The sequence below is a fragment of the Heterodontus francisci genome, chromosome X (genome assembly GCF_036365525.1).
Source record: "Heterodontus francisci isolate sHetFra1 chromosome X, sHetFra1.hap1, whole genome shotgun sequence".
NCBI lineage: Eukaryota > Metazoa > Chordata > Chondrichthyes > Heterodontiformes > Heterodontidae > Heterodontus > Heterodontus francisci.
Genome location: NC_090421.1, coordinates 3488883 through 3502824, shown reverse-complemented (window position 1 = coordinate 3502824; position 13942 = coordinate 3488883). Strand labels below are relative to the sequence as shown.

The 13942-nt window shown below is 43.1% G+C and overlaps 1 protein-coding gene across 8 annotated transcripts in view; it reads right to left on the bottom strand.

Annotated features, from left to right (window-relative positions):
* Positions 1-13942, bottom strand: part of LOC137358669 (cysteine/serine-rich nuclear protein 2-like) — a 52614-nt gene continuing 38672 nt past the window's right edge. For 7 of the 8 annotated variants that reach the window (XM_068024827.1, XM_068024823.1, XM_068024826.1 and 4 more), the window contains 4 exons: positions 13184-13351; positions 8344-8603; positions 4157-4453; positions 3-1270 (listed from right to left, as the gene is read on the bottom strand). In XM_068024827.1, coding sequence (XP_067880928.1) covers positions 290-1270; positions 4157-4453; positions 8344-8603; positions 13184-13343 — 1698 coding nt within the window. In that variant the 5' untranslated portion in view covers positions 13344-13351 and the 3' untranslated portion in view covers positions 3-289. Of the gene's footprint in view, positions 1271-4156; positions 4454-8343; positions 8604-13183; positions 13352-13942 lie in introns of all 8 variants that reach the window. The other variant, XM_068024830.1, reaches the window with a different exon arrangement.

Here is a 13942-nt window from a genome sequence, read left to right as displayed (position 1 = left end):
TCGATTTTGCCCCAAAAACTAGAAATTAAGCTGCTGTCGCCTATAATTATTTCCTACTGCCATTTCCTGTGTCAGGTAGGTCCATCACCAGAAAGATGTGATTTTTTTCTTTAAACTCAGACCTAAACATTTTTTGCCTTTTTTTTTTAAGCCTTAACTTCAATCTTCAGCTACAAGATTTTTTTTTTTTTTTAATTTTTGTGTTTTACTACAAAAACATCCTAAATAAATAGACATTTAAATCAGCAAAAAGCTACAGGCAATTGTGCAAACTAGCTGCATAAATGCATTACATAGTTACTGAGTTTGCTGCAGGGGCTTCCTCTGGGGACCTCTGACCTTCAAACTGGGAACATACATTCTCCACAGTCGGCTCAAGCACACTAAGGTCACCATCAGAGGCCCTGGGGCCGCCATCTTGAAGCTTTGAATGCAACTGGAACTGCTGCTTAGCATTTTCAGTGTACACATTAGTACAATCATTTACTGAAGAATCACCATCTTCTATTGAGGGAAATTGTACATCACAATATTTAGAGGTCCCTGTGTTTTCAGAAAAGTGCTCTGTGATAGGCATGTAAGGTGCCAAGGAGCTATTGGTAGCAGCAATTAAATTTTCTGCAGTATTTTCCTTTGTGTAATTGGAATCTAATCCTGCTTCCACATAATTGGCCTCCCTATCACTGCAGTTCACATTTACAGCACAGCTCTGGTCCATTTGATAATATAATACTGTGGAGTTGCTTAAATATGTCTGTTCCTCGGGCGTCGATCTATCCTGAACAGTGCTGTCAGCAAAACATAACACAGGAGAAACAGGAGTCACTTCTGTTTGGATCACAACAGGTGTCGCTAGGCCTTCACAGGCCTCATCAGGTCCAGCCACTGCATCTCCTAATATACAGACTTCTAGGCTTTCTACACTGGTATCCATGGTTACACTAGAACTGGTTAAATCATCCTCTTCCTCCTTTTTCCTGTCCATCTCCTCAGCAGACTGTAAGTGCATAACCGCCGTTTCGTTCTCCAAGTCATAATTTTCTGCAGTAAATTCCTGGTAGTCCTGTACCTCTGTGTGTCCGTCATTGGAGCAATGGGAGATGGCAGGCAATGGCTGCTGATGATGGTCCTGCTGTTTGTTCTCCAGTTCTAGCTTCATGATAGTGTGCAAATAATGAGTCCGTACACGGATAGGGTTAAATTCAATCCGGCCAGCCGCGTTGGCGCATCCATCTTTGGAGCACCCACAGGGAAAGGACATCCTGTCCACCTTAAGGAGAAGAGATTGATGTTAATATAGTCCAGAGGACAAGACTGTGACTTGTTATATTGGTACACCATCACCCCACAGATAACCTGTGTCAACATGGAGGACCACTCCACAGACAGCCACAATAAGCTGTATTACTCATTGAGTCAGCCGTGGTTCAGTGGGTAGCACTCTCACCTCAGAGTCAGAAGGTTGTGGGTTGAAATCTTACACCAAAGACTTGAGCACAAAAATCTAGGCTGACAATCCCAGTGCAGTACTGAGGGAGTGCTGCACTGTCAGAGGTGCCGTCTTTCGGATGAGACATTAAACTCAGGCACCATCTGCTTTCTCAAGTGGACACAAAAGATCCCGTGGCACTATTTCAAAGAGCAGGGGAGTTCTCTCCAGTGTCCTGGCCAACACTTATCCCTGAACCAACATCACCAATACAGATTATCTGATCCTGATCACATTACTGTCTGTGGAAGCTTGCTGTGCACAAATTGGCTGCCGTGATTCCCTACAACAGTAACTACACTTCAAAAGTACTTAATTGGCAGTAAAGTGCTTTGGGATGCCCTGAGGATGAGACAGGCACTATATAGATGCAAGTCTTTCTTTGCTCATGGACATTTGGGTAGCTTACAAATGGAGATATTTGCCCGGTTACACCGTCGGCCAACAGGAACAGCGTCACTGGCAACTGGCACCTCAATATAGTTAAACATGGAGTAACTGGTCACTCTATTCACCACCACTCCCAACCACCATAAGCTGGGGCCCCGGCAGGGATCAGAGACGAGCCATTTAGTCCAGGATGGTGGTCTCCAAACAAGAAGCCTCACCCATGGCACAAGATGTCCATACATTACTGTGGGTTTTCAAATTCTATAATAGCTGGGAAGCCATGTGGATATAAAAATCAATGTTACAGCTGAAAGGGCAGGACCAACTTTGGTCGCCCATGGATATATTACGGCTGGAGGTCATCCAGCTGCCATCTGCCAGGAGGAGAAACGTCCCATTGTTTCCTGGCAGCCTCTTGGCCCAATGTGGAGCTCTGACTGATGTGAAGTTTGCTTTTCATCACTGTTTAACTGCGCTTGCAGATATCACAGCAAAGCTTTTCCAATTAGATGCGCCGGGGCTTAGGCATGCAGCTCCACTCAAAGGGATACACCTTTGTGGGCATTTAATGTATTGCTCGAGTTGGTCTATGTTAATACAGGAAGGAGCATTGGAAAAACACCTATATTTGAAGGGTTGTTCAAGGACTTGCTTAGAAAATAGTTTGGACAAAGAATTAAATGAGCTGAACATTTCCTAGGCCTCTCATAACTGTTGAGTTGATTTGATGCAATTAGCTACAAGCAGCAATATTCAGGACACTATTCCAATAACTGGTTTTAATATTTAATCATTTAAAATCTGTTTGATGAAGTGCTGATTGCAACTCTATGTACTTAAAAGAAGCAAAATTACCTCTAACCCACACAGCTGGCAGCTGATTAACCTAAAGTCTTAAAAAAAAAAATCACTTTTGAAAAACTGCAAGTGCATTGCTTCTGAAATTGCTTTCCCTGACTGAGACATGAGCTCATTTCAGAAGGTAATGCAAGTGCAGCCAACAGCATCTCCAGACCCAGTCTCAGGCCAACCTGTGATAACTTCCACTCCTGATTAAACTAATAACTTATCCACATTCCATCACAGAGCTGGTGATTAAAATTCATTACTGGCAGCAGTGTGCTATCAGCCATCACACGGAGTTAAAGTTAGGGCTGTCTTGATCAGGACAACATGAACTTGCATTTATATAGCACCTTAACGTCCCAATGTGCTTCACAGGAGCAGTGAAGCAATCATCAAACCAAACTTGACACCGAGCCACATAAGGAGATGTTAGAACAAATAAGCAAAAGATTGGTCAAAGAGGTAGGTTTTAAGGAATGTCTTAGAGGAGGAAATAGAGGTAGGGAGGTTTAGGGAGGGAATTCCAGAGCTTCAGGCCCAAACAGCTGAAGGCATGGCTGCCAATGATGGATTAATTAAAATCGGGGTGCGCAAGAGGCCAGAATTGGAGGACTGGGGAGATCTTGGAGGGTTGTAGGGCTGAAGGAGATTAGAGAGATAGGGAGGGGGTGAGGCTATGGATTTGAAAACAAGGATGAGAATTTTAGAAATTGTGGCATTGCCGGAGCGGGAGTCAATGTATTGAGCACAGGAAGTGATGGGTGAACTCTACTGCACCATTCTTGGTTAACTGTTGAGAAAGGTTTAGAGTAGTTTATGGCCAAGTATCTGTGGTACAAATACAGAGACCTATATCATTATACATACTGGTGCAATACTTCCACCAGCCCTCATCTTACACTGCTAGGGCTACTAACTCTCGTTGGTGCGAGTCAGAATACAGGGCAGCAGAGTTTTGGGTGAGCTCTATTTTATGTAGGGTAGAAGATGCGATGGAATAATGAGCAAGGACCACTAAAACCTGGTTCATAGCTGGAGGTACTTTGTCCAATTGTACTAGGAGCACCAGCAAGACTGGAACCAAGGCTACTCAATTTTCAGTAGGTGCAGTGGAGAGTGGAAATGGATGGTGTTTAGACTGTGGTTACAGACAGCAAAACTCAAGAGTTACCAATATTACCACTCTGCTGATTGTACGGCCTCAAGAAAAAGCAAGGAGCTGCTTGGATATTGCTTCAGACCTGCACAGGAATCGCAAGTATGTAGCCATGAAGTTCCTTTTCCAGACAAGGATTTAAAATTTGGACAATCAGCAATAGCCATTTGATATCATACTGTTCTCAACACAAGGGTTTACATAAAACAAATGCTGAATGGATCTCCTGGAGTTGCATAATATTCATTTCTATTGGCCATAAACTTTGACCTTACCTGGCATTTGATTCCTGCTTTGCTACAGGGGCACACTTCAGGATCACAGTAAAACCTACAGTCGCACCCGCATTCCTCCCTGGACGAGCGAATGGCTCGCAGCTCATGTTTTTCCTCGGTATCAATCCTGTTGACGCCCGATGCACGTAATAAAGCTCTTCGCCTTTTTGTGGGTAGTGGTTGTAAAAAGAAATAGTCATCTACCTCAATACTGTCCACATCAATGTCATCGTCAGAAACGTCATCAATGGTGAGCACATTGGCTTCCTCCGACTCAACTGTACCGTTCTTGGTTAACTGTTGAAAAAGGTTTAGAATGGTTTATGGGCAGACATCTGTGGTACAAATGCAGAGACCTATATCCTTGTATGTACTGGTACAATACTTCCACCAGCCCTCATCTTACACTGCTAGGGTTGCTAACTCTCATTGGATGTATTCCTGGAGATTTCATCATATGACCTCCTCCCTGCAATTGGCCCGCCCCACATTTCCACCATTGATTGCACAACACGCCCATTCTCATGATGTTATGCCTTCCCACAGCCAATTGGAAAGCAAACAGACCGATTGGATAGTCATTGGCTGTCAAACAACCTTTACTTCCACAACTCTTGCATTTTGATAACTAATAAAACTATTGAAAGAAAATGGGTTTTTTTTTGCATGCCCTGGTGATTTTTCTTCTCAGCTGTCTGGAGATTAATCTTTAATTCCTGGAGACTCAGAACCCTATGCCCAATGCATTCATATCACATGCTATGGTATCCATCACTAAGCAAATTCACTGAACAAATTGTTGATGTAGATCAATAACTGTAGTGCTACAGCCCTGGGATCCCAACCACAGGACCCAGATTTGAAAACCCATCTCAATAACTGAACTGTGCTACTTTCTAAGGGAGAGGTTTGACAACTTTTTGGGATAGGCCACTAGACAGAGTGGTTGAGGACTCAAATCTCTGGTAAAAACATGGAAAAGAAAGTGATAGAGACAGAGTCCTCTCCCATATGGGCACCATCAGTCTGCAGATTACCACCTACAGGTCTAACAATGAATCGATTGGTGAGGGAGGGGCAGGAAGGAGATCTATCAACACCGCCTGGCATCCTAAGGATGTGCACACTGTACCCTGAAATGGCAGCCTCCATATTTGACAATGCAATCATTCAGGCCTCCAACCTAACATTGTAGTCCATCCATTTAATTCAAGTTTAGGATGGAAAGCAAGAAGGTGGAGCTGAAATTACAATACTTATTAAAAAATGCCTATAAAGAAAAATTCTCCTGTGAGAATATATCCACAGCAACGTGAAAACCGAGCAACAGTTGATCTCGCCCCAAAAAAGCTGACAACTCAAGAACCACCTTGACTATCAGCCTCCGACACACAAGGACAAGTAGTTACACTGGATTGGACATTAAGCTCTAGGTTTAGCAAACATTCCTTCGCTATGATTGAAGGAGGAAAAAAAGACAGAATTACATCACAGATCGGAGGGCGAAATACAAAAGTTGACGGAACATTTATTTTCCAAGGGAGTTGGCAAGAATGTTCTCCCTGGAAAATATTGCTTTCTGACACAACCTGGCACATCCTCCAGTACAGGCATCGGCATTGCAATTTTAAAAAAAAATCTGCTGAATTTTATTGGAAACTACTTGCTATTTACCATTTTGGAACGAGTATTGCTGAAAAAAGAGACATGTTGTTGAAGCTTTTTGTCTTGCACTCATCAGAACAGATGAAAGAATGCCAAATTTCAACAGCAGCAACAATTTATGAGAAAAGGGGTGCTGATTGGTCGAGGCGTTGCCATGGAGAATGCATCAGGGAACTACTGTCCCCCATGCTTTGCTTAATTCAAAAAAGACACAACAACTGGACATGTTCCTTTTGCCTGCAGAGGACAGGTCCCTGCTATGAATATACGTAGTTTCTAGCAAGCGTAAGTGAGCCAGATTGTGAGCCTGACTGATAATCTTAAATCGATTGAGCCGCAGGGTCAAGCCAAAAAGACGTTCTGCCTACCACACAAGTAGTATGGTATATGAATTCCAGTGCTGGTGCAATGCCAAGTATGTGGGTCATATGTCCCAATGACTGGCAGATCATACCACAGCACCTCCCTCTGGCTGTTTGCAATAGGCAGAGTACTGACTATACTCAACCAACCCGTACTTGCAAAACTCAGAATACAATGTCTAACATTAGATGTGATTCTGCGATTGGACAGCACTTATTAAATAATCCTGAGTGTGCTAAGAATTACACGAACAACCACTTTAAGATTATCAGTCAAGCTCATAATGTGGCTCACTTACGCTTGCTAGAAGCTACATACGTTCATACGCAGGGACCTGTCCTCTGCAGGACAAAGGAACATGTCTAGGTGTTGTGCCTTTTTTGAATTAAACAAAAGCGTGGGGGACAATAGTTCCCTGGTGCATTCTCCATGGCAACACCTTGACCAGAGTCGACTTGCCAACCAATCAGCACCCCTTTTCTCATCCAGTATAAATTGTTGCTCCCTTTGAAATGTGGCATTCTTGCATCTGTCTTGATGAATGCAAGACAAAAAGCTTCGACAGTATGTCTCTTTTTTCAACAATACTCAAGTTCTGTACTACCTAGCGACTATTTTGGAATTAATTGTTTTTCTTTACATCTTAAAACTTCTTTCTCCAATTGGAAGGGAATCTATAATCAAAAGAAATGCTATTGTTTATTGCGAGGGGAATTAAATGCAAAAGTAGGGAGGTTATGCTTCAGTTATACAGGGCATTGGTGAGACCACATCTGGAGTACTGTGTACAGTACTTGTCTCCTTATTTAAGGAAGGATGTAAATGCATTGGAAGCAGTTCAGAGAAGGTTTACTAGACTAATACCTGGAATGGGGGGGTTGTTTTATGAGGAAAGGTTGAACAGGCTAGGCTTGTATCTGCGGGAGTTCAGGAGAGAGGGAAATGGGTAACGCTTGTGTCAAGCGTGAACAGAAAGTGCGTGGGAACCAAGATTTGGTAATCTGAAATGATGCTGATTTTAAAAGTTCTGTTAAGATTTGGAGAATCTTAACTGATGTACAACAGCCTACCAGACACTGGGAGTCTCAGCCATGCTTACAAAGAGAAGCTGCCAGAGCTCCTTTTTTCCCAAGGTGCTGACAGTAATGGCTCTTCAAACTTTGTAGAAGGACTCCAAATATTAAGTCATTTTAAAAGGGACACAGAGTATGTAGAAATGGGAAAGTAGATGAGAAAGTGAGATTGAGGCATTGTAATGTGACAACGGGCTAATGGGCTCAGCTCCTCCATTTATTACACAAAATGACCTGAGAGATCATCACTATGTTCTATCTCCTACATGCAACTGTAACATTTTGTTCTGTACACATAACAACACTATTTAAAAGAACAGAGTCAGGTCGTCAAACAATTATGAACAGACAAGTCAAAATGAGCAGCAGACTTGCCAAATTCTTACTGAAAAATATCCCAAAGTCTCCCATTTGATGCTGGACTCTGTGCTTGGACATGCAGCCTCATTATATAGTTGCAGTACTCTGTGTCCTAAAATAATTTACATTTTACTGGTGAAATGAGCCATGGGTCAGAAATGTGAGCACCAGCCAGAAGTCCAGCAACATACACTTACACTTCAGTCCTCCAATTTCAAAGATTGAAAACAAGGACCTTTCCTTCCCCTCACAGCAAAACTGTATATAGGTCAAACTCAGTCTGAGAAATGAGGCTGGGAGCCCATGGCAGTATCTGGAAGCCGGACATGTGTGAGAAGGGTTTTTTTCTTTTTTGGGAGGATGTTGTGATTCACCTGGAGCTGAATCTCAGCGAAGTTCATTTCTGGAAAAGATTTGCAGATGGATGTACTTAGGAGACTAAACTATGACAAGTAATTTTAATGGACAGTTCATTCATAGGAACACATGGAGCTGCAACTCCCCAAACAAGTAAATAGTCCTAATCACATTTATCTACCCGGTCCCCATATCCCCCATTCCTACATCCACTTATCCAGTCTAATCTTGAATGGTGATATTGTTTCTGCTTCAACTAACCATGGAAGTGCAACCCACAACCTCACAACCCATTCACAGCATTTAGCTATAGGAAGTAGTGCCTTTTGCCCTCTTCATACACAAGCCCCTAATGGGCAAGCCCTTTACCTTCATTTTGCGCACATTGAGTTTCTCCTCTTTCAGGTGGTCGCGGAGCATTTCCCGATGAAGATGCTCCTGCTCCTGTGCAAACTCACACAGCGTGTACCTGCGGATACAGTTGTGGCGCCTAGCCATGCCCAGGGAACTGCCGCCCTGGCTCGGCACGCTGGTGAAGCCTTGGCGGCGTGTGAAGTAGTAGACAGTGACCTGGTCAAAGCGAACGTTCTTGGCTCTCAGCCGCTTCTGTTTCTTCAGGATTGAAGGTGCTGAAAGGGAGTTCAAAAGTAGTCAATGACTGTGCACGGTACTGAAATCTGATCAAGCAGGTAAAGCCTGGCTCGGATATAAAATTAAAACCCAACCCGACCACAGCCAACCTGAACTCAACCAGAGCCCTTTAATTTTTTTTGTTGCACCCGACCCGAATTATTTCCATCTGTTCCGGCAGCAGGCTATTCCTGCAGCTGGAGTTGTGGGGAATCATGGATAAGCCTGACCCCATGACTTCCCGGAAGCAGTGTCCAGCCCAACCCGAGCCCGAATGCTGGACTCGGAATTTTGATCCAACCCGAACCCAACACATGTCTAGTCGGGTTTGGGTTGGGTAGCCAGGCTTTACAAGTAGGGACCAGAGCACATACTCATTTACAGGAACATTACTGGAAGGGAGTGCACAGAGAGTGCCAAGTACTTGCCTACAGAGCACTCATTGCAGTCTAATCTGCCCATTTTTAAACTCCCTTGTGGGAGCTTGTTGTGTGCAAATTGACTTCTGTGTTTCCTTCATTAAAACAGTTAATACACTTCAAAAAAGTACAACATTGGCTGTAAAGCACTATGGGAGGTTGTGAAAGGTGCTATATAAATGCAAGTCTTTATTTGTAAGAAGTGTGAGGGTAGGTTTTAGGCCCTCAGCAGCAGAATCAGAAATCCAGGTGAGCTCTCAAGGCTCCATAAACGTATGTAGATTTTGTGATGAGAAACTCAAGTTACTGATCATTCAAAGCCCACCATCGTTAAAATGCTCCAACTGATAAAGGGGAAAAGGCTTTCAATTAAATAGCAATCATGAACCCAAGTATCAACGTCAGCACAACTAGTTCTTCAGGTCCGTCAATCATTTCAAGAACTAAGGAAGGATTACATCAAATTAAAGTAGCTTGTCTCTTAGTGAAAAACAGTGTCTGACGAAGGGAAATCATCTGTGAAATGTGGTTAAAATTAAACAGAGCCTTTCACTGGGATGGGAAAACAGTGTTTGAGAGCACAGTTCCCAATATTCCCACATTCAGGAAACAAACACATCACCTCATCAGTTTAAAGCTATTTCTGGAGGTGATAGGTCAGTTTTAAGTGAATTGTGAAGATTATAGCGGCAGAAGTGTTGTCCACTACTTAGTTACTGTCCAGCTCCAGCAAGTTGAAAAAGCAGCCAGTCAGCTCCTTGCAAGCAATTGTTCATTTCTCCATCCTACAATTCAAATGCTTTTGCTGTCTGTCCCCAACCCTGTCCACCTGCTCACCTGTGCCAAAAGGTCGCCTTGAATTCTTCATGATTAGCATCCTCTGATCAAAGTTCAAGTGAAGCAACTCAGAGTTACCGAGCAAATCCCACTCACTAAGCAACCATAAAACCTCCCCCCAGACCTGGTGCACACAGTTCCTTAGGCTTTGGGGAAAAGACAGGGGATGCTAAACGAGTGGTATTGCATTGGATGCCCTTATACAGCCCACTTGACATTCAGTTCCATTGAAGTCAACCGAACGGAGTATCGGATGGGGAGTGTAACAGGTAGTTGATATGATAGTGCCCATTTCAATTACTGCCCAAAAATGAATTTCCACCCACCAACGTCCAGCAAGACGTTAGTTAAAATCAGCCCAAATACGACCAAATAGGATTAGAAGTTACCTACAGCAACTCAAAGAGCAAATACATGGTAACTCTCCAAATGCCCTCTGAGATGGCCTAGCAAGCCACTCAGTTCAAGGGCAATAAATGCTGGCCTAGCCAGTGTCACCCACATCCCACAAACAAATAAATAATAACTTGAGATACTGGTACAATTTCCACAGGAACAGAAAAGGTGAAGAGAAGATTTAATCAAGGTTTTTAAAATGAGGAGTGAATAAGGAAAACCCATTTCCTCTGGTTGGGGAGCGAGAGACAAAGGGTTAATTTTTTAAAAAATTAAAAAGTGAGGGGGGGGGTCAGGTTGTTGGAGAATGGAATGCTTTGTCACAGGGACTAGTTGAGGCAGAGACTACTGCATCTTTAATTTTCATTTATAAGAAATATTTTAAGTAGAAGACCCCTGCACAGTTGTAGCAAGACTTTGCTACTTTTATACTCCATCCCCCTTGCAATAAAAAACAACATTCCATTTGCCTTCCTAATTACCTGCTGTACCTGCATCCTAACATTTTGAGATGCATGTATGAGAAGCTCACAGTGAAGTGCTGCAGTTGTCAAGGGCAATTAGGGATGGGCAACAAATGCTGGCCTTGCCAGTGACACCCACATCCCATGAAAGAATTTTTAAAAAATCAAGTGGTTTTTAATTCGATGTGAAAAGCAATATTCCGTGGCTGAATGGAAAACTGGGCCGCAGCCTGACTTTTCTGCTTCTTAAGGTGATTTGGCTGTTTGAAGAGCAGCCCAGCAAGGACAAGGTACATGATGCCCCATTTACTGGAAAATAGTGAACATTAATTTACTTCAATTGGTTTTCTTGCCCCCTCTCGGCTTATGAATGCTTAAAGGGACTAGGTTTTGATAATAATACAGACAAGAATAAGTACAGCAGATAATAGTATGACAGTTGAGGGCCTGTTAGTTGGCTTTCATTAATTCTTTTAACATAGGGGTTAGTCAAAACAGCCTGGGGAGGTCAATGGCTTTGGATCCAGGCACAGTCACAAATAGTTGCTTGCACATGGGTCTTCACAGGGAGCCATAAGCAGAAGTGGAGGAAGTCACTCTGAACTTTGGTTAGAATCAGCTCATAGCTGTGGAAAGGCGGACAGTCCCAGCTGCCTCTTAACCAGCTGCTGCACTACAAAGAGCTAGTGCATCACCAAAAAATTGCATTTTGCTTTCAGGCAAGATGTTCAGCTGTCCTACCTGTTAACAGTCAAGTAGCTATCGCCATAGTCAATTGAAATACTTTCAATATTATGTAAGGTGTTGCTATTTTCCTGTATTTGAAGACCTTTTCTTAAACACAAAATCTCAGCAAAAATGGGGTCAAAGTTGTATAGAGTCAGGAAGGTTTTCTGCTCTGTTGAATACTGGCTTCTTGGATTTTTTTTTGTGTTTAGTTTAAAATTGGTCAAACAGCAGCTGTAATCCACTCACCTGACTGGGGTTTGACATCTATGCACACAAATATCCAAAACTTACCCCTTTTTAAAAAGGTGAAGATTTAATGTTTAACATGCCTCCACCCACTTGCCTCCTGAGGATCTTGACTCTTGCTGTGGTACAGTCCTACAGATGCCAAGCACTCTCCAGTTATTCATCCATGTGGCCATCCTTCGTGTGTAAGCAGTCCATTTAACCATGGGGGGCATCACAGATAACCAAGCATTCTTCTCACCATATGCCCACACGTGCGCTTTGTAGCAGGATAACTATCAATAGTAGGAGCCCCATGGTACTTTTCCCCTCTCTGCTGCAAGAGACGCAAAGGCCAATTGTAGGCACTCCCCCACAACCTATACCTCCACCCACCCCCAGCTAAGGTTAACAACTAAATGCCAACTGTTAAACGAACTATAGACCTTCCAAGTTCAGGTGTGCATGAGGTGGTGCACGTACTGATCGAGCCATTAAAGGATAGCTGAGCTAAAATGCTTCAAGTGGTAGGTTGACTAAACATAATAGCAAGCATGGCATAGGAAGGTTGTCTGGGACCAATTATGCTGTAGGAAATCAGAATGTACATATTTGCTGGAAAATTAGTCGGATTTAGTATTTCACTACCAAGAGCTGGAGTTGTTGGGAGCAGGTGGGCAGGGGAAGAATTATAGATTAGTGACTCAGACCAAGTTTCACTGTGGAGTTGCCAACATTAAGGAAGGATCCTGTTGGTAAGTCAGTGTTCCTTGGCTAGGTTACAGTGTACGGGGATTTGAAATGCTCTGTCCTACAGAGTGTGCATTATCTCGGGTACAGCTGCCAATATACAGCTTGGAAACCTAAAATGATTCTGTAGTTTTTGTTAAAAATGCTGACTCAGACCCAGCTTTTAACCACTTCACATAACACACAAAAATAATGGCTCGGTATTTAATTCTGGATTTAATTCTGCCACATTTCATGATACCCATCCGTAAAGCTGTTGAGCGAGTCCCCCCGCCAGGGTTACACTAAGGACATGAATTATCTAAAATGTTTCATTTTCTATCCCTTCAATCATCAACACAAATCCCATATTTAATGGGAGGTGGTTTTATACTAGCACCCAATTAGATTGCATATCAGAAGGCCAGCGTCCAGGAGTTAACTGTGTTTATATCCAAATCCCTCATCCCAGTACACTCAGACCCAAAAGAAACTGGGCTTGAGTTTACTGGTAAGGGAACCAAGATTTAGTCATGGGACTGCCCTTTCACTATTTATCTGAAAGCAGTCAGTATATCTCCCTCCCAACACCATCACCCCCCAGAGTTCCTATGAGGCATGTTCTTAGGCCCCTACTTCCTCAACTGTTCACTGGCCCTCAGGAAGATTTTCTTTTTCTTCCAAGAAGACACGTCATAACTTCTTGTTTTGCTCCAGTTACGTGCTATAGTTACAATTGCAAAATGAAGGCCTGTCCTTTTAATTGCTTCAGACACTTACGGCTCAGTTCCCTGGAGGTGGGAGGGTTGAGACTGTCACAGCTGTCTGCACTGTCACTGCTGGAAATGTCATCATCCGATTCCTTGGGTGAAGAACACAATGACGAACCATCTACCTCTTCGAATTTTCGCTTTATGCTCCCACTGACAGCCATCTCCATTTCTCACCCTGTTGAAGAGAACCAAAACATAACTAGAAACGTCAATTACAGTTATTACTGTGAAAAGATGCACATCATGTTCCCCCCACCACCATCTCCCCCCTCAGCTTACCTACGTCCCTGCTGTATAAAATGAAGAAAAGCTAATTGTATTTCATCCACCAACATCACACTCCCCCATTTTACAATGACTGCCCAAGGTGAAAGAAAGTAAAGAACTTTGCATTTATATAGCACCTTTCACAATCTCAGGATGTCCCAAAGCACTTTACAGCCAATGAAGTACTTTTTGAAGTGTAGTCACTGTTGTAATGTAGAAAACACGGCAGCCAATTTGCGCACAGCAAGCTCCCACAAACGGCAATGTGATAAATGACTAAATAAGCTGTTTTTGAGATGTTAATTAAGGGGTAAATATTGACCAGAATACTGGGGATAACTCCCCTGCTACTCTTAGAATAGTGCCCAGGGATCTTTTACATCCACTTCCGAGGGAGGACAGGTCCTGGGTTTAATGTCTCATCTGAAAGACAGCAACTTCAACAGCGCAGCATTCTCTCAGTACTATGCTGATGATTGCACAATGTTCAGCACCATTC